This window comes from Malania oleifera, chromosome 12 (assembly GCF_029873635.1).
Source record: "Malania oleifera isolate guangnan ecotype guangnan chromosome 12, ASM2987363v1, whole genome shotgun sequence".
Taxonomy (NCBI): domain Eukaryota; kingdom Viridiplantae; phylum Streptophyta; class Magnoliopsida; order Santalales; family Ximeniaceae; genus Malania; species Malania oleifera.
The window spans coordinates 16,201,242-16,220,814 of record NC_080428.1 but is presented as its reverse complement, the minus strand read 5'-3'; the positions used below and the strand labels follow the sequence as shown (position 1 = coordinate 16,220,814).

The 19,573-nt window shown below is 35.1% G+C and overlaps 1 protein-coding gene across 20 annotated transcripts; it reads left to right on the top strand.

Moving 5' to 3' along the window:
* The first annotated feature begins 685 nt into the window (after positions 1 to 685).
* Positions 686 to 19,333, top strand: LOC131144062 (myb family transcription factor PHL7-like). Of its 20 annotated transcripts, XM_058092410.1 has the most exons (9): positions 737 to 1,004; positions 1,110 to 1,256; positions 8,666 to 8,777; positions 9,217 to 9,422; positions 17,630 to 17,706; positions 17,802 to 17,850; positions 17,960 to 18,017; positions 18,139 to 18,208; positions 18,786 to 19,333. In XM_058092410.1, the coding sequence occupies exons 4-9, from the start codon at positions 9,227 to 9,229 to the stop codon at positions 19,191 to 19,193; spliced, it is 858 nt and encodes a 285-aa protein (XP_057948393.1). In that variant the 5' UTR covers positions 737 to 1,004; positions 1,110 to 1,256; positions 8,666 to 8,777; positions 9,217 to 9,226; the 3' UTR covers positions 19,194 to 19,333. The 20 variants fall into 20 exon arrangements, with proteins under 20 accessions (XP_057948400.1, XP_057948392.1, XP_057948405.1 ...); XM_058092422.1 differs by having other exon boundaries at positions 707 to 1,256; positions 17,802 to 17,844; XM_058092416.1 differs by having other exon boundaries at positions 715 to 1,206.
* The last annotated feature ends 240 nt before the right edge of the window (positions 19,334 to 19,573 follow it).

The following is a 19,573-nucleotide window of genomic DNA, read 5'->3' as shown; positions in this document are numbered from 1 at the left end:
ACGATGACTTACTGCTTGTCCCAATAACTCCACATGTCAATGAAACACTTGACACAACCAAGTTAATTGCCAAATTATGTCAACCGAAACCAACCACCATAAGCAACCTTGTAAAGGACCATGATTCCAACCACGCCTATCCTTGACCATGTTAAGTAGGCAATTTAGCATCTATATATGCTTCCTCTCTAGCAACATAGACTAACCAACCGTTGAATGTCAAGACAACCCATGACATGCCTTCTTAAACTACTGCTTTAGCACATGAGTTATCAACATCGTGAGCCTTGAGAATGTCAAGCAACTCAAGGGTTTGACACTTCACTCCTACCAAAATTAGATAAAAAAAAAAAATGTGTGTGTGTGTGTGTGTGTTTATTTTTTTATGCATATCAAATATAGTTATCGCACTTGGTCACACAAAGATTCTATTAAGTGTCTATGTTAATTTGTTTAAAAATATCAAATTTTGAGGAAAAAAAATATTAAAAGGTTAGTTCACAGACTTTGAAAAGACTTTCATAATTTTAAAACACATACTATTACGTTGTTTATTAAATTTCTCTCATTATGAATAACTATATTTACTAAAATTTATTATATGCTTCTTTTTAGCACATTTAAGATATAAATAGTAAGTTTAAAATTTTTTTAATTAAGTAATATGAACATTGATGGTATGACTATTTAATATCACTCATAAATCTTGCTTGAGGAATCAATTCAACTCGTTGAATTGGCACATCAGGATTACTGTATAATTTTTTTTCCCGAATAGCGTTCATCCGTCTGCCGTACGCTATCCCCAAGGCAAGGGGAAGCGAAGAACATCTCCGCTAGTCTACATCCTCTCTCTCTCTCTTACCAAATCCCCAACCCTAGCTGCGATTTTCCTTCACCTGCCCTTCGTTTCCTTATATTTTCAATCCTTTTCTGCAACCCAATTTTCAACTTTCGAGCATATCGTTTCTGCCTGGAGGGCTCTTCACCCCGGCCCCTCTACGGTTCGGCCTTTTCCTCTTCAGCAGTTTGAATTTGGTGCTCGAAAGTCGTTTTTTTTTTTTCTTTTTTGTAAAGGTTTTATTCGACGGCGATTTCAATGCTTTTAGATTGAGAGCTTTTTGTTTGAGTTGGAATGATGAGCGGCGCCCCAAGTCGAAACCCGTCTCCGGATTAGTGTTAGGAGCAGCTGACAAGGCCTGGAAGGTCCAAACCTCTTAGATCTTTTATCTAATCTGTAGTGCGATTCCCAGTAGGTAAATCTTGGATTTTATTATTTTTGCTTTTCAATTTGGTTGAGGAACAGCGGTTATGCCTTAAATTTTCTTAAAAAGAGATTGTTGTATTAATTAACTTCTCCGTAGATGCAAGCGGCTGAAAAGCCTAGGAATCCTTGGATATTGTAAATGTTTGTCCGCCTTTGGGTTTAGGCATGCAGTATTAATGACCGTATGCAGAGTATTTTTTTAGTTTTTTTGTTCTTTGGTGGTATTTCTATGGGACGCCAAATATGAATCTTTTGTGTTTAAATAGAAGTTAATTTTTTTTTTAAAAAAATAAATTTGTATTTAAAGGGTGACAATGTCACTTCTTTGCTTTGAGCTATTTGTCTTTTTCTGTTTTAATTTTTTTTCTTTGTAGTGATTCTGCTACTATATGTACTCGTCCACTGCTTTTGAACTACTTGAAGAAACCTGAACTCAAAAGGAAACAATTTATTTAAGATTTTTTCTGTTATTAATTAACTCATTTCTTTTAAGGTTCTTTTCTTTTTCTGCTTATGATGTGAAATAAATATCCGGACGGGTTACACCGAAATCAATGCACATCAGGCATTATTTTTTCTGTCTAAAAGTATTATTTTTATTTGCTCCTTGTATATAACCATTTGTCTTTGAAAGTTCACTCCTTGAGAATATGTAAACATATTTATATTTGTATACTTACCTACTTACCTCATTCCATCTACCTTTCTGTCTGTACAATACTATGTTCTTGATTTTGCTAGCATAAAACATTGTAGTATTTAAGTGTGCCCCTAACTTTGTAAAAATTCCTAACTTCACATGCCTTTCACATCAACCAATTGTTCTGCATGCACTTCTCCAAATACCTGACTACGAAGTACAAACATCTATTGCATAACAGCCTACTGTTTTTGACCAAGCCAATTGCGTAATAGATCAATGCTTCAACCCTAACTTTATTGGACTTTTCTCATGGTTATATGGACTATTTCATGAAGTTTCGTGCTCTGCTTGATTGATTTTTCTTCAAATAAGAAAAAATAACATTTATTAGTGCTGTCGGTCATAAATAGCACACTTATATAAAACTATGAGATATAAGGCTTGCTGTATAATAAAACCAATCACAACAACGTATTATCAATTTTTTTAAAAGCTTTATACGCTGCTCTATAATTTTAAAAAAAAAATGGGTGAGACCTAAGCCACTTCCCTATCATTAGACATTTCTTTGCCATGAACCCTTTCTCCAAAACTCTCCACCGGAATTCTCAACCCCATCCCACCTTCCTTGTGATCATGCCTCTATCAAAACTCATCTTGAATGCAGTAACCTTCACCAGAGTTCCCCATGTCGGACCCTCTTACTATTTTTTTTTGTTCCTTTTTACAACTAGAAATGCTTCTACTTTAATATGCACCCCTAATCAGAATCTCTCATCAAAGATCCTCACGTCAAAACCTTCTTTGGTTGCTCTTTTTCCTTAATGTGCAACAAGAAGTGCTTTCCTCATGGCTTGGAATCATTCAGCAATTAGGACAATCAAGACTGAGCTTTAAATGGTCTTGTTCAAGGAGAAAGGGAGTACTGAAGGGTTAAAGAGAAGACCAAGAGACACCTCTTCTCTATCGTGGTGACAAATGAGGAGCATCTCCCGTTGTCAAAAGAGATGAAAATGGTTCTTTTCTCGAAAACAGAAAACCCTTGGGTGAAGATATTTAGGGCACCCAACCATGCAATCTTGGTGTTCCTGAGAGTTAAAGCCTTTGGTAGATTCGTCTTGATGGAAAGGATACTTGTTAAGAGGGCCATCTAGAGGATTTTTTTTTACATATGGAAGCATTGGGTTGGATAGAATTTTGGGAAGTACCACCTAAGAAAGTCGAGGAGAGACGTCTAGAGCAATGCTTGGACTGTGGCTGGTCTTTCAAGATTGGAAGCTTAGCATCACATACCATTAAAGATTTCTGACAAGGTGGATCATGAAAGGGGAGTTGTTGGTAATGGCAAAAGTAGTCACATGGGAGTAGGTATGGAAGGCCTATACCCACTTTGGGTAGGGTTTCAAAAAATTTGAATAACTTACCTAGCTCAAATAGGCCCTAGTTTCAAGGATTCTTACCCAACACTGCCCCCTGGGGGGTCGCGGGGGGGGGGGGGGGGGGTGTTGGAGGTTGGGTTCGAAGGAGGTATTCAAGTGATTCTAGCCCAAAGAGCTAATGGTAATGGTATAGGCTTGTAGGAGGAGACCATACGAGTTATAAAGAGGCGCTGATGCTTGGGCCTCTCAAGCCCAATTAGGATGCCACACCTAAAGCTTAGCTTAATTGGGCATGTGTTAACAAGGATAAGCATGATAGAACCATGGATACTTTGAGTATTGTTACCACTAACAATCAAAATGAGCAGATGCTAGTCCTAGAGTATGAGGATTTTGTAGGATGAAGACTTGTGTATGCTTGATAAGTCAAAGATGGAGGCAGAAGATCAAATCACAAGGCAAGAAGAGAGGTAGATTGAGGAGATTGAAGGAGAATCATGTTTCTTAGACTTTTGAAGGGGTTGATTTAGAGTCTCTATTCTCATGAAACTAAAAATGATGGGTTGCTGATTGAGCACTTGCAATAGAATGGTAGTTTGTCTAAAAAAAAAGATGAACCAAAGACAATCGAATGTGATTTGGAGGTTGATTTAGAAAAGAGGATGGGAGGTTTGAAGGGGTAGAGTTCGACAGAGAGGTCAAAGATATTGGTAATTGCTCCAATTGGTGTTTCAAATTGAGAAGAGTCTGGCCATTATCCATCGGCCATCAAACCTTTTTCTAATTTGTAATTGCACTTTGGCAATGATCACCCAGAGGCTCACCAAGTAAATAAAGTCTTGATAGTACTCTCCATGATTTGATGGTGCCTCAAACAAATTTTTTTGTCACCTTTGTTCCATAAGGAGTCTAGCATTGGGTTTTCTAGAATTGACCTTTTGAGAGGGCACACTAACATGCCCAACATCTCCTTGACAAGTTGGGTTGGTCTCCTCTGAACTCTAGTTTCTTTTTTTTTTTGTGGGGGGGGGTGGGGGAGGGGGGATTGGACTATGAATAGAGTAGCTTGACGTTAGGAAAAAAGATAAGAAGTTGAGTAGGGAGTTGGAGTGATTAGCTTTGTAGAAGTGAGGTAGGTTCTCCCGGTCTCTAGGAGTACAAATGAAGATCCTATCTTTGAATATTAGGGGTTTAAGGGGAGGTAGTAGAAGAAGAATTGTTATGGAACTAATTAATAAGACTAAACATGAAATCCTACTCCTTTGGGGCACTAAACTTCAAGAAATTGAGGCCTTTTTGATGGGGAACCAAAGGGAAAAGGTTGGATGGTTCTCCCCTCCTCGGATGCATTAGGGGGTCAAATTATAATTTGGAATTCGAAGATAGCTTTTGTGAAGAATTGTCTATTAGTGTCTTTCTTTCTTTTGGTTTTTCTAGATTCAGAGGTTCTAGGAGATGGTGGGTCACATGTTTATGGCCCAAATTCCTCGTCACTCTTTTTTTGATGGGTAAGTTGGTGTTTTCAGCAAAGCCCACGATAGGTGGTTGGGGCTGATTTCATATTATTTAGCAGTTTCAAGGGTATATTAGGGGTCTCTAGGGGACCTAGTAATATGAGGTTTGATTTTTTGATATAGGATTGCAGGCTTTAGGGATATCCCTCTTAGCATAGGCCATTTCGCTTGAATAGCATTAGGAGACAGTTATGTTTTCTTGAAAAAAAAAATTATAACTCAATTTTATGGTTTTCAATTGTTTTAATAAGCTTGTTAGAATACTTTAAAATCTAGAATTAACTTTTGTGGTTTAAGTCATTCATTTATGCTTAATTTAATTAAAGTTAAAATCAAATGACTAGGTGTTTAGGCTATAATTGAAATGAAAATAACCATAAAATTTCTAAATATATGAAAAGAATAGGAAGCCATTTTAAAACTATTTTTTCTATTTTTTAACTGTCCATATGCAATAAGATTGTTCTTATAGCACTTAAATAAGTGAGTTTTGAAGCAAAATAATTAAGTAATTATAATAATTTCTATTTTTATTATAATATTTTTGAATATGTATTTTATTTTTGTATTTTTATTATTTAAATAACTTTTTTTAAATTTTATTTTATTCAAGGTAAAAAACGACCATTTGTTTAATTAGTTTTTTAATCTATTTTAGTTTTAGAAATATTAGGTGATGAAATTGTTGGTTTTCAATTTTTAGTTTTAGTTTTTGTGTCTGATTTTCATTTTTATTATTTTCCACTGCAATTTCAAATGGCTCCTTAACTTTTAAAAAGTTTTGAATTTAGATTTTATTTAGTATAATTTTTGTTTTTAAGGAATATTGTTTTGGTTACATCTTAATTACTTATAATTTATTTAATATACTTTTTCGTATTTTTCTTCAATGAAAATTTTAGTTCCTGCAATGCACATGACAAATTTACTAGTACAAACAACAATAACAAAACCAAGCCTCAAGTCCCACTCGGTGGGGTAAGCTATATGAATCATTTTCCACCAATTTATGCGATCATGGACCATTTCTTTTGACAGATTTAGGGATATTAAATCCTTACTCATTATCTCTTTCCAAGTTATTTTAGGTCTATCCCTACCCCTTCTACTGCTCCCCATAGTAACTAACTCACTTTTCCTCACTGGTGCACTATGTGACCTACGTTGCAAGTGTCCATACCATTTGAGTTGCCCCTCCCTTATCTTATCTTCTATAGGAGTTAGACCTAACCTACCGCGAATATGTTCATTCCTTAATTTATCTTTCAATGTTATACTACTCATCCATCTAAGCATTCTCATCTCGACAACTTTTACTTTTTGGATATTATGTTTCTTCGTCACCCAACATTTCGATTCATATAGCATAGTTGGTCTTATAGCTGTCCTATAAAACTTCCCTTTCAATTTTAAGGGTATTCTACGATCACAGAGCACACATGAAGCACTTCTTTATTTTACCCAACCTGCTTTAACTCTATGCATTACATCATCTTTAATTTTTCTTTCAGCTTGCATAATAGATCTAAGGTATCAAAATCTATAAGTGCTATTTATTTCTTCATCATCAAGTTTAACTTTGTCTTCAATATTTCTCTTGTCATTACTAAAATTACATTTCATATATTCTGTCTTATTTCTACTTATCCTAAAGCCTCTAGATTCCAAAGCTTCTCTCCATAATTCTAACTCAGCCTCTACTTCGTCCCCAGTTTCATCAATAAATATAATATCATCTGCAAATAACATACATCATGGAACCTCCTTTTGAATACTCTTAGTCAATTGGTCCATCACTAAAGTAAAAAGATAAGGACTCAAAGCAGATCCTTGATGTACACCTATGGTGATTAGAAATTCTCTAGTTTCTCCATCTATAGTCCTTACACTAGTCATTACTTCATCGTACATATCTTCAATGACATCAGTATACCTACTACATACACCCTTTTTTTCTAAAACTTATCGTGGAACTTCCCTAGGTATCCTATCATATGCTTTCTTAAGGTTAATAAATATCATATGCAACTCCCTCTTCTTTACCCTAAACTTTTCCATTAATCTTCTTAAAAGATATATAGCTTCTGTGGTAGATCTCCTAGGCATAAAACCAAACTGATTTTCTGATACCTTCGTTTCTAACCTTAATCTTTGTTCAACTACCCTTTCCCATAGTTTCATCGTATGACTCAAATTTAATTTCACGATAGTTTTTACAATTTTGAATATCTCCTTTATTTTAGTATATAGGTATTAAAGTGCTTTTCCTCCATTCATCTGACATTTTTTTAGTTTTTATAATTGTATTAAATAAATTAGTTAACCATATAATTATTTTATCACCTAAGCATTTCCAAACTTCAAATGGGATGTTGTCTAGTCCTATAGCTTTCTCATTTTTCATCTTTTTTAGTGCAAACTTAACTTCGTTAACTCTAATTTTGCGAATAAATGTCATATTTTTAGTCTTTTCCTTATTTGACAATTCTAAGTTTAAGCCTTCTATTTGGTTTTCATTAAACAATTTACTAAAGTAACTTCGTCATTTTTTTTAATGTCTTAGTCCTTAACCAAGACAATATCATCCTCACTTTTTATACATTTTACATTTCCCAAGTCCTTACTCTTCCTTTCTCTAGCTTTAGCAAGTTTAAATGTATCTCTTTCCCCGTTTGTATCTAATCTATCATTCAAACTATTAAATGATCTGTATTTAGCTTCACTAATAGTCTTTTTTGCATCTTTTCTTGCCTCCTTATACTTTTCAAAGTTATCCCCGTTTCTATATTTTTGCCACGTTTTATATCAAATTTTTTTGGTATTTATGGCTTTTTGTACATCTTTATCCCACCACCAACTTTCTTTGCTATTCGAGAATCTTCCCCTTCATTCACCTAAAATCTCTTTTGCTACCTTTATAATAGAGCTAGCTAATCTACTCTAAAGAGTACTTTTATCTATCCCAACCTCTACAATCCAATCCCCATCTTTGATCATTTTATCTTTAAATTTTATTATATTTTCTTCTTTTAGGTTCCATCACCTAAGTTCTCTTACATTGGTTTATTTTATCATTTTTCTTCCATTTTTTAATACATATATCTAACACTAAGACTTTATGTTGTGTGGTTAGGGCTTTCACCTGGAATAACTTCACAATCCTTGCATGATAAACGATCTACCCTCCTAGTTAAAAAAAAATCCATTTGACTTTTATTTTATCAACTTTTAAAGGTTATTAAGTGTTATTGTTTCTTCTTAAAGCAATTATTCATTATACTAAAATCATATGACATAGCGAAGTCTAAAATCATCTCCCCAGGCTCATTTTTGTCTCCATATCCATATCCTCTATGCATCCTCTCATAATTTTTATTATCCCTTCCAACGTGTCCATTCATAACACCTCCTATAAATATTTTCTCAATCCCTTGTATGCCTTGTATAATACTATCCATATCTTCCCAAAATTGTCTCTTAAGATTTTCTGTTAAGCCAACTTGAGGAGCATAAGCACTAATTATATTTATTATCTCTTGTCCTAATAGCATCTTGATTTTTATAATTCTATCCCTTACTCTATTTACATCAACAATGCTATCTTTTAAGTTTTTGTGTATAATAATTCCTATTCCATTCTTATGTTTTTCTTTTCCAGTGTACCAAAGTTTAAATCCTGATTTATCAATTTCTCTAGTTTTCTCCTCCACCCACTTAGTTTCTTGAAGGCAAATTATATTAATTCTTTTTCTGATCATTGTGTCTACAATTTCCGTGCTTTTACCCTTAAGTGTCCCTACATTCCAAGTTGCTAATCTAATCCTAGTTTCCTAAACTAACTTCTTTATCTGCCCACGTCCAGAATGATGCAGGAACCCTCGCATATTTGACACTGTACCTGGGCGCCGACACGGCGCGTTGCTTTTGGGCGATGACCTAGCCTACCCTTGCCCACTTTTCACTACACCCGGGCGGTACAAGTACTAGTAATAATTTATAGAAGTTTATAATTGAAGTGCAAAAATACCCTTTGCTTTGATTTTGTCTGATAAGTGGACCCAAAATCTTAGGAAATCAATGTTATGCATTTGACAGGATAAATGTGGTAGCTGTTGTAAAGTTTTCTGGATAAAGTATATTAGTGATTTCTAATTTTGGCTAACACCAGCTGCACTGGCCTTCCCTTTTTTTTTGGTGAGCGGGGTGGAGGTTTGTTCAGAGCTGTGGTGTTATTCAGTTTTCCCTTTGTGATGGATGGGTAGATGCAGTCATAGTGATTCCTGTTCTGTGATAACTGTGGAAAATGTTTATTCATGCTATTGAAAAGATAGGTTGGCTTGCATGTGTATCTGTATCTAGTTTCCATGTAAAATGTGAATCTCCTAATGAAAAATGGTATCTTAAAAATTGCAGTGTTTACAACATGTTTCATGGGAAGAATATTTCAACTGCAAGCATAGTGCCTCATGATGAACAATGCACAAATGTTGGAGTTTTGGGTGGATCTGCATTGAAGAATTCAACTCCTAGTGGGGGAAGTGGGAAGCAGCGGTTGCGATGGACTTCAGATCTTCATGATCGCTTTGTGGATGCCATTACACAACTTGGTGGACCAGATAGTGGGTATCTTCTTTTCAGTGTTTGAGTTATGTTGCTCAATGCCTTTTTATTTTTAATTTTTTAATTTTAGATATTAAATTGTGCTTCATGGTAAAGCTACGCTCAATCAGTATTTTGTAAATTTTTGAAAAATTGAAAATGAAAAATGAATACTGTTTTCTTCAACTAAATAGGCCCTAAATGTTTCTGAAAACACAGTAATCTCATAATAGCTCTATTTTGTAGGCATTACATGTTGCAAAAAATGTTTTAAAGGAAAACGATCAACATCAGCCGCATAAGCAATCATATCTCAGAAAAATAGCTAAAAATCATTGCTATGAACTCTTTAAAGGGAGTATTATTGTCTTCACTAATGACCAAATCTTCTATGTTCTAAATAATCCTACGAAAGTTATATTTATTTGCAACATATTGCGCTCAAGGCTTTCTACTCTTGTTATGGTTCTTGCCCTCTCTTTGGGTTTCCTCTTTCCACCTTGATGGGTTTAAATAGATTAGAGCTTCCTGTGTACTGATTGAAAGGAAATCTTTCATTCTGCGTTTGGAAAAAGTTGGGGAAGTAGGTTTCTTCTTTTGGAAGAGAAATCTCAGTTGAGGAACCAGTGGGTCAAAATACAAATTTGGCAGCATGATGGTATGTGAGTGCTTGTCTTCGGTCTTTTCAAGTTTGAACTTTGAACCACTTTTTTCATTAGAGAAAGTTTGGCAAGGTTCAGTTTTGGGTTGCAATAAAGGCTAATAAGAATGGAAAATACTTGGGAGTTGTGGTTAGAATTGTTTACTAAGGGGTATTCTATTTTCATTCCTGGAGGTTTAGATGGGAATGGTATAAGTTGGCGGACATACATGGAGGTGTTACAGTTGTTGGTACATTCTGAGGGTAAATCTTCTGATTCTTCTTATATGATCATGTGTCAGTCTTGCGATCATCTTGCTTGCTGGAGTTGGAAAAAAGTGATATCAGGAAGGTCAGTGGTGGGACAAAGGTGGAGGGTCAGGGCTGCTGAGGGTTCCGTCTGTTTTGAGGTAGCTAGGATTTGTGGGATGAAGACTTTAAGATAGGAATGAAAGAGCTCAAGCTCAGTGTGGAGATCTGGAATTATTAATTTACTTTGCAATTTGCATTTGGGCCATACTCTAAAAATTACAGTTTATGGGTCTGATATGTCTGTGGGTCAGCCCACTAAGACTGGAGGCTAGTCCATGATTCCTATTAGTTGTGAGCTCCATCCTTCAAAACTTATTTCTAAGCCTAATTTTAGGGATTCAATTTTAAGAGCAGTGAGGGGCATATCCAGTGTAGGAATGGGGAAGCTGGTACGCCTTGGAGTCTTTGCTAGAAGTGAAGTTGAGCAGGTGGAGAAGGGGAGATTAGGAGTTCGGCGGACCATTCTCCCTCAGATATAAGTGAACTGTGATAGGGAATCTCTGTACATTCTGTCAAAATGCTCTCAGCTATAAGGGAAAAGGACAGAGTTAATGCTTTAGGACTTTACAGATTTCAACAGTTGGAGGATGCTGTTTGTGGGACTATCCGTAGGGATCAGGAAGGGCAGATTTCTTCAAATGAGGTGTGTCCGCAAGGGGGAAAGGTTTGAATGGACGAGTAAAGTAGAAAGTAGGGTCTGCTGATGAGGAAGTTAATGGAGAAGATGAGCTTCTGGCTGATGGGAAGAAGAATGGAAGAGTGAAGCCGAAGGTACAGTGTGTTGTTGCAGAAGTTAATGGAGAGGATTAGTCTCTGGTCATTGGGAAGGATTGCGAAGCGGTTAAGCCCATTAAGATCTATGCTTGTTTGGGAGAGCAAATTTTAAAAAAGAAATATGTACACTGATTATTGTAGAAGGAAGCTTTGAATGATTCAAAGTTCAAAAACAGATTCCAGTTCCAGCAGGGGCAGTAAGGGAGAAGGGAAAGGAAGTTAAAAATTGGGGTGATATTTCTGATTATGAGAGTGAATTCGATGGTTGTTTTGTGATGGAAGACTATTATTGGATGAGTTTTGGGAATAATTTGGTTATGTGACAGATTCTTCTGATGTTGCTGGCTATATTTCCCATGTGTCAATGGCGATGCCAATGGTTTAGAGTAGGGGTGAGCAGTCAGTCAGTTCAGTTAATTTGGTTAATTTACCGAATTAATCGAAAAATTTCAGTTAAAAAATCTCATTAACTAAACCGACCGAAATTCCATATTTAACCGAACTCAAAAACCGAACCGAATTTTGGTTAAATCGGTTAACCAATTTTAACCGATTTAATATTTTAATATATATAATATATAAAGATAAATAAAATTTTAGCCAAATGAATTGAACCCAAAAAATGAACCGAAAATCAACACCGAAACTGTTAACAAAAATGAAAATCGAACTGAACCGAATAATTTTTTAACCAAACTTAACCTTCTGAATTTACTCAGTTAATTCAGTTTTAACCGAATTATGCTCACCCCTAGTTTAGAGGGTATTAGCATGATTTATGAACAACTGGTTAAGGAGCAGGTAGGGGATGGTGTTTGTTGTGAAAATTCGCAAGTGCACGAAATCGTAACTAGTAATATAGTGATAAAGAAGGATGTCGAACCCACGAGGATTATTTACCCATTAACTATTGAAATTGTTCTAATTCTAAATTATTTGAAAATCAAGAAAAGTGGTGGATTTGAATCTGAAAAATAAAATAAAAACAAATAAAATTAAATTAACTAAATACTTAAAAAGAAGAAGATCCAATAATAAAACACTAAGGCATCCGACTCACCTAACCAATCCAATCCCAAATCCTAAACATGCAATTAATCATTTATCATCCTATTTAACGGCAAAATATTCTAACTTATCTAAGACCCTCTCTCGAGTAGAATTAGAATTACCCATAATACGATGACCCGGGATATGTCTATGCAAATTTAAAAGCATTTGAGTACATTAAGATTAATAATATTTCACATAAAAGCCGCACAAATCACGTTGACACATTTCTGTCTTTCGTTCAATTCATGGCATGCATCATACGAAGTTAAACTACATGCATCATCTCTCGAATTAACATGCACAACAAATCATTCAACTATTGGCCAGATAATTGAAAACATTAAATTCAATGATGTATACTCAAAAGGAATGATAAGATTATGATCACATAGAAATAAGATTTAGAATTGTCATGAAGAGGTTACATTGTAGCCTTAGCAATAGCAATTAGCTCATAATAGAATTAAAACAACCCATAATAATTCTAGAATTCATAATGCAAATTGTACAAAGAGAAGATGAAAAAATTAAAAAGAAAACTGTATGTAGATCGAGAATCTCAATCGTCAACAACTCTAATTCGGCCTCTCTCTTCTTCTTCTTTTCTAAGCTTTGAATTCCTCTCTAATGGTGAAGAAAATCCTCCTTTTCTTTTTTCCTAGCTTCGAATCCCCTCCTTTTATAAAGCTTTGGTCATCCTCCTTTCTTATCTCCCCAAAACCAAGATCATCCAAATCCCCTCCTTTTTTGCGCCGCCTTGATGTGCGATTTGCTCTATCGAGATCTTGCCATCTTCGAAAATCTTACACAAGAAAGTGTTGGGATTTTTTCGTAGCTTTCTGTAGATACCAAGATCGCCTTTTTTGGAGTTTTCTAGCAAAAGTTATGCTCCAAATACTGAAGGGAGTTTCATGAAATTCGGGAGAGGAATTTGAGTTTGAGAAGGACTCTTGATGAAGGGAATTTGAATTTGAAAAGTAAAGTTTCCTCCTTATCCCATAACTCCTTTAATTTATTTATTCCTAAACAAAAATAAACAAAACAAATCAAAACTCTAATAAATAATAAAATTAAACACAAACTAGCATAAAAATAAGAGTGAAAGTATGACAAAACTTGTATAGAAATTAAATACATCAGTGTTTTGCCTACTCCTATCCCCACTCTGGATGAGATTAATGAGAAGGATGTAGAAGCTCAACAATTATTGGATAAGATGGGTTTGTGGTGGTTAGATCTTGGAGGTCAAGAAGTTTGGTTTGGATGATGGGAAGGGAAAGGTGAAAATGGGACAGCAGCCGCTAGCAAACTTGCTGCATTCAATTAATTACGGTGGAAAGGTTTTACGAAGGGGTTTTCTTAATTTGGTTTTTTTTTTTTTCGATAGGTTTTTTCTTTTGTTTTGTTTTTGGTTTTTGTTTTTGTTTTTTTTTTTTTTGTTTTTTTTTTTTGCCTCCTTTGGGGCTCTTTGTTCTCCTTTAGCTCTTGATTTTTTTAATTCACTCTTCTTTTGCTATTAAAAAGATTATATTCTATTAGTTTGATTGTCTTACATTAGGTGTGGAAAAGTGTTTTCATTTTCTATTTTTGAATTTTTTGAAGAATTGAAAAAAGCTAACTTATTTTATAGTATTGCAATGTTTGTGTAAAAAAAATGAAAAACAACTTGGCAATATTTACTAATGATAAATAGTTTTATTTTTCATTTCCAATTTTTCAAATAATTACAAACAAGCCCACCTTGTTTTCCAATTTTTATAATTTGTATAGAAGAGTTAGATAACATCTTTTTATTGTTTTATGGGTTTTTGATTTCTTATATTATTTTTGAAAAATTGAAAACAAAAGGTGTCTTTTTTGTAATTGTTTTGAAATCTAGAAATGAAAAATGAAAATTGTTTTGCATAACTGAGGGCTTGTTTGGTATTGTTGCTGTTTTCTATTTTCTATATTTGTTTTTGCACAGTGAAAAAGTAGATTATAAAAATGTGTTTGTTTATGTTGTCAGTCTTCTATTTCTACTGTTGATTTTTTGTTGTTTGCGAAAAAAATTGAAATCAGATTTTATGGTTTTCGTTGTTTTTCCAGAAGTTTTAATATCCAAAAATAATTCTTTTGGATTAAATCATTCATTTTGTACACCTCTTTTTTTTGATAACTTGTGGACCCGTTCTCCCATTGACGCACCCCTGGTAATTCACCGGCGTAATGCCTCAAGGGGGAATCGAACTCGTGACCTTGAGGTCTCCAAAGTCATAAGTTCGCCCTTACCACTTGAGCTGACCCGACTGGGCATTTTGTACACTTTCAAATTAAAATAAAATGACCATGTGAACTTGTATGTAATTGAAATTATATATATATATATATATATATATATATATATATATAAATTTTAAATAATAATAACAAAGTCAATTACAAAATCTTTCTAATATTTTTCAGTGTCATGTCCAATAAAATTTCATTCTAAAGTAAATTTTGGAAGTGTAACAATTAAATAAAATAATTATAATAATTTTTATTTTTATTATAGTATTTTTTAAAATTTGTATTATTTTGCAATTTTATTATTTTAATAATATTTTTAGAATATTATTTGATTTAAAAACAAAAAGAATATTATTTTAGTTAAGTTTTTAATTTATATTAATTTTATAGCCATTAACCAAACAGGTTGCTGGTTTCTAGTTTTTAGTTTCTGTTTCTAGTTTTTGATTTTTGTTTATGTAATTTTTAACAATGATACCAAATGGCCCCTAAGCAAACCCTTTATGTTCTGCCTTTCTGATGTAAATCTTGGAAAATTGGAAAATAAGTTGAAATTTTTACAATTCTTTGGAAGACTAAAAATGGAAAGTGAAGACAGTTTTCTACAACAGAATAGACCTTTATATATATATATATATATAAAAATGGAAAGTGAAGACAGTTTTCTACAACAGAATAGACCTTTATATATATATATATATATATATATATATATATATTAAAGAAGGAAAGGGATATAACTAAGCACAAATTTCGAATATTGCAGTCGTTGCTAACCAATTGGAATTGTCTGTGGAAGAAGCTTATGGTTTCCGGCGGGGGTACGCTCTTCTTAGAGGTGGTTAGGGCTGCATTCGCCCCAGGGGCATGGTTTTAAATCGCGGTTGTGGGTAGCGTAACGTAACGGTAACGGGTGTAATAGGAAGCGAGAGTAGCAGATGTTACATAATGGGAAGCGGGTGTAACGGCCATGAATTTTTTTGAAGCACGCACAACCTTGTGCATATTAGCGTACTTGCATGTTTTAAGCTTTTAGCCCTTCTTAGAAAGAGTTTTAGTGTATTTTGGATCCTTTAGTTCGAGTAACTAAGCTATTTGGTAAGGGCAACACGTTTACATTTGTTTTAAACCACCATTGATAGAAAAATTGCTTGTGTGTGTGTCTATTTATACTTCTCATTGTTCTTATATGTGATAAATTCTTATGTGTGCTGAGTTAATTAATAGAACAAAATACATTATACACTCCATTAATCTATTAGACACATAAGACATACAAATAATACAAATATAAAATAACTAGAAAAGAAAGATGGTTGAAGTTGAAAAATATGAAACATAAATATCACATTATTAACATTATCAAAATAAAATATTTTCCTAACTAGCATTTTCAAATTGTTAATTAATGCATCTATTGTGAGTATTTAAAGAAATAGTAAATTGTGTATCATTATCATCCTCATTATAATCTTTTCCCCTTCTTGCCACATGGTATATTGAGAATGATTTATGAAAGGGGTGGGAAGAAAAAGTAAAAAATAAAATAATTTTTTAGGTGTAATAGTTCTGTAGCGGTTACATAACGGCCTTTACGTAACGGTCGCAGTCTTTAACAGCCGCTACGGCCGTGATTTTTCTTCTCACCGATTTTGCGGTGTGTAACGGTATTGGTAACCCAAAAAACCGTTACGTAACGGCGTTACATAATAGTCGCGGCTTTATTTAAAACCATCCCCCCGGGGGGGGGGGGGGGGGGGGGATGCGGACAGGATTGGGTCGGGAGGAATGTTTCTAGTATTGGACCTAGCCCAACTAATTGAAAAGAAAGGTATTTCTTTTTTGTATAAACTGGGCCATTTACTTGAGCAAGCCCAAGGTTTAGGCAAATCTGAGTTGGGCTCTAATGAGGAGTCTTAAGGGAGGTCTTCATTCTTTGGGCTCCATACAGTAGGATAATGGTGAGAGTGGGTTGCTGGTTGGGGAAATGGAGAACTGGGTAAATCGGTGCCGGATCTCAAGAGTGGGAAGGGCCAGATTTCAGTCCTTAGATCTCAGGAAACAAGCAGTGGAAGGAGGATGCTTTGCCTCATTCCCATCCTCCAGCACTCCAAATTTCAAATCTGGCTGAGCGAACTCTGGAACATACTCAGAATATTGATAGTTCAGAGTTAGAATTAGACCGTGGTGTTAAAAATATAACTTGCCTCAGAGATTTCAAAAGTTGGAGTGTAAGAAGTGAAAAACCAGGAGCTATTTTGTGGGAGATTGATGATGTCTTTTGTCTGAATTCTGACAGATTTGAGGGTAGTAAGGTGTGTGCTCGTCGAAAGGCAGCTCGTATGGGTGCCAAAATGAGGAAGGTGTTTGAAGAAAAGAGAGAAAATTCTTGTGTGACAGGGACTAAGTTTTTAAGGAGAGATTCTAAAGGAGAACTTTGTATAGTGGAAGACTATTACAAAGGAGGTTGGGTGTAGCAACGGGGAAAGAAAAGGAAAGGAGGTAAAGAAATAGGGGGACTAATCAAATTCAGGCTGTGCTGGGGGGGTTGTTGGATGAGTTTTGGACAATATGGGTACATTTCTATTTCTTGTGACAAAGTAGGGGGGGGGGATTTATCTTATGTTCATCCGACCTCATTGGAGGGTTTGGAGGGAGTTTCTATTTTTGAAAATGATGGTATGGAAATCCTAGATCAGCAAATAAAGCCGTTGGTTCCCATTAGTGTAGCTTCCAATATTGTGTTTTATCAATTACAATGTGGAATTATCCTGTGAAAGTGTATGGGGTCATGGGGAAGTTTTAAGGCAGTACTTAATCCTGGGTAGTTACAATTTGAACTTTGACCTCAATTCACTTTTGGCTTCGTTTCAGGTGCTGTGGAAGTTCACTGAACTTTAAATCAATGTGCATCACTGTTGAGTGTATTTGTATCTGAAGCTTTTTTTTAGGGGGGGCGGGGTGGTGGTGGTGGTGGTGGTTGGATGATTCTCAAGGCAATAAGGCATTTACAGTTGTAATCTAGAGTAAAATTGGTAGATTCCATGCTGGCTTTCTTGGATATGATAAGGACCTGACTGGCAACTTTTGCTTTAATAGCTTAATTGCATCAACTTAGCTGATACATGTAGAATTATTTTTCACTTGATTTTATTTTTCCCTTCTGTTTTCTTTCAGGGGCAACGCCTAAAGGTGTTTTAAGAGTGATGGGTGTACCTGGGCTAACCATTTATCATGTGAAGAGCCATTTGCAGGTTTGATCATCTCAGATAATGTATGTGTATTTTGTTAACAAAGTTGTGCAGTTCTGAAACTTGAGCATTTTGTCTTCTTGATTCTTTTTGTATAGAAGTATCGCCTTGCAAAGTACTTGCCAGAGTCTCCAGCTGATGGTAAAGGTGGCTCATACTTTCTCCTGATTTAGTAGTATGATTTCATTTTCAAATAGTGATTTTCAAATATTGATATTTATGTCTTTACACATGTAAAACCTTGATTGAGTTTTAGGTTCTAAAGAAGATCAAAAAGGTTCTGGAGACAGTCTGTGTAGCATGGACTCCTCCCCGTGAGTTCCTTCATTTTTCTTCTCAAAATCGTTATATTTCTTTATTCCCTGTTCTCTTATTCATGATTATGTGAAAAGATTTAGCTAGGATATGGCAATTTAAGATATGTATATCCTTCAGGGGAATGCAAATAAATGAGGCGCTGAGGATGCAGATGGAGGTTCAGAAGCGTCTTCATGAACAGCTGGAGGTTTGGTCTCAAGTTCTGATTGCTACTGGATACTGATAGAACACTTGATCTGTAACATTCCAAATTTATGATATAAACCCACTCCATGGCATGTTGGGGCGGGGGTGGTGATAGGGTTTTGTTGTGGATGTAATTTGGCCAATATGGTTTTATGCACAACAGACATTTGCCTTTGTTTGCATTCTAAAAGGATAAAATTTGAGGCGAAGGGAAAGAAATGCTAAAAAGCTGCTTAGCTGATTCTTTGAAGCTCTTAACCTTCTCCTTTGCTTCCACCCCGTCTAGGATTAAATGAACCCTAATTATAATTATCTTGAATGAGGGCTGTTGACTTTCTTTTGCCTGAGCATCAAGTTGGCTTTTGTAGGTTCTTTTAGGTATTGCTTCTTTTTCTCTATGCAATCAAGCATTATTCAGGGAACCTAATTAAATTGATTTGACGTATGATTGTTCCAAGTGCAGCCCTAACATTTAGTGAACTAGACAGCCTGAAGTTTTGTGATTGTTAATATGTGGACTTTCTTTGCACTGGTTACTTAGAATTTGTGCAAATAACTCATCCTAGGACTTGATTCAGGTGCAAAGGCAGTTGCAGATGAGAATTGAAGCTCAGGGGAAGTACTTGCAGAAGATCATTGAGGAGCAGCAGAAACTAGGCGGTGCACTCAAAGCTAGCGAAATGTTACCAGTGGCTGAGGATGAGCCAAAGGCATCTCAGTCGCACTCACCTCCTGATGCCCATCTAGCGCCGGCTTCTCCTTGTAAGAAACGAAGGGTGGGTGAAGGGTTAACAGATGCCTGCAAACCCTCTCCAATCTCCCCTAAAAATGCCCAGAAGCATGGTTTCGCAGCTCATTGGGATCGAGATTTATATGGGAGTGATGGTGGGTTTGGATTTGACTTGGAGACACAGTTCAAAGAGCCAGAAGATGGGGTGGAGCAGAGAGTGCCTCTAGAATTAGGCCCCATGTGTTGTTCAAAATAGAATACGCCTTGTCATAGGTTCTTGCTTTATGTTGTTGTTGGTGTAGCTGTGGTTAGAACCATGATTTGTATGAATCATATAATTTGTAAACCCATTTGTAATTATATATTTAAATAGAACTTTTGCTTTTCTTTGTTAAATTAGCTCATTTCTTGTGCAGCTCAGAAGCGGACTTAGCTAACTAACAATCAGCAGCTGTTCTTAGAGGTAACTAGGGAAGTAAAAGTTGGTGCAGCACTCCTCATAGTTCCTTGCAGACGCAATGATATTATTTTGTTTATTTTCACTGGCTAATTAAATAATTTAATTATTCTATCCTTCCTGTAGCTATTTTGAAGGGATGGCGTTTATTAATTTATTTGTCAAAATACCAGTTTGGT

Excerpts from the sequence above, each read along its gene's own strand:
- LOC131144062 (XM_058092409.1), top strand. The coding sequence starts at position 9,227 with ATGTTTCATGGGAAGAATATTTCAACTGCAAGCATAGTGCCTCATGAT. Across the intron at positions 17,707-17,801 it reads ATGTGAAGAGCCATTTGCAG|AAGTATCGCCTTGCAAAGTA; the intron begins GTTTGATCATCT and ends CTTTTTGTATAG. Across the intron at positions 17,851-17,959 it reads GTCTCCAGCTGATGGTAAAG|GTTCTAAAGAAGATCAAAAA; the intron begins GTGGCTCATACT and ends ATTGAGTTTTAG.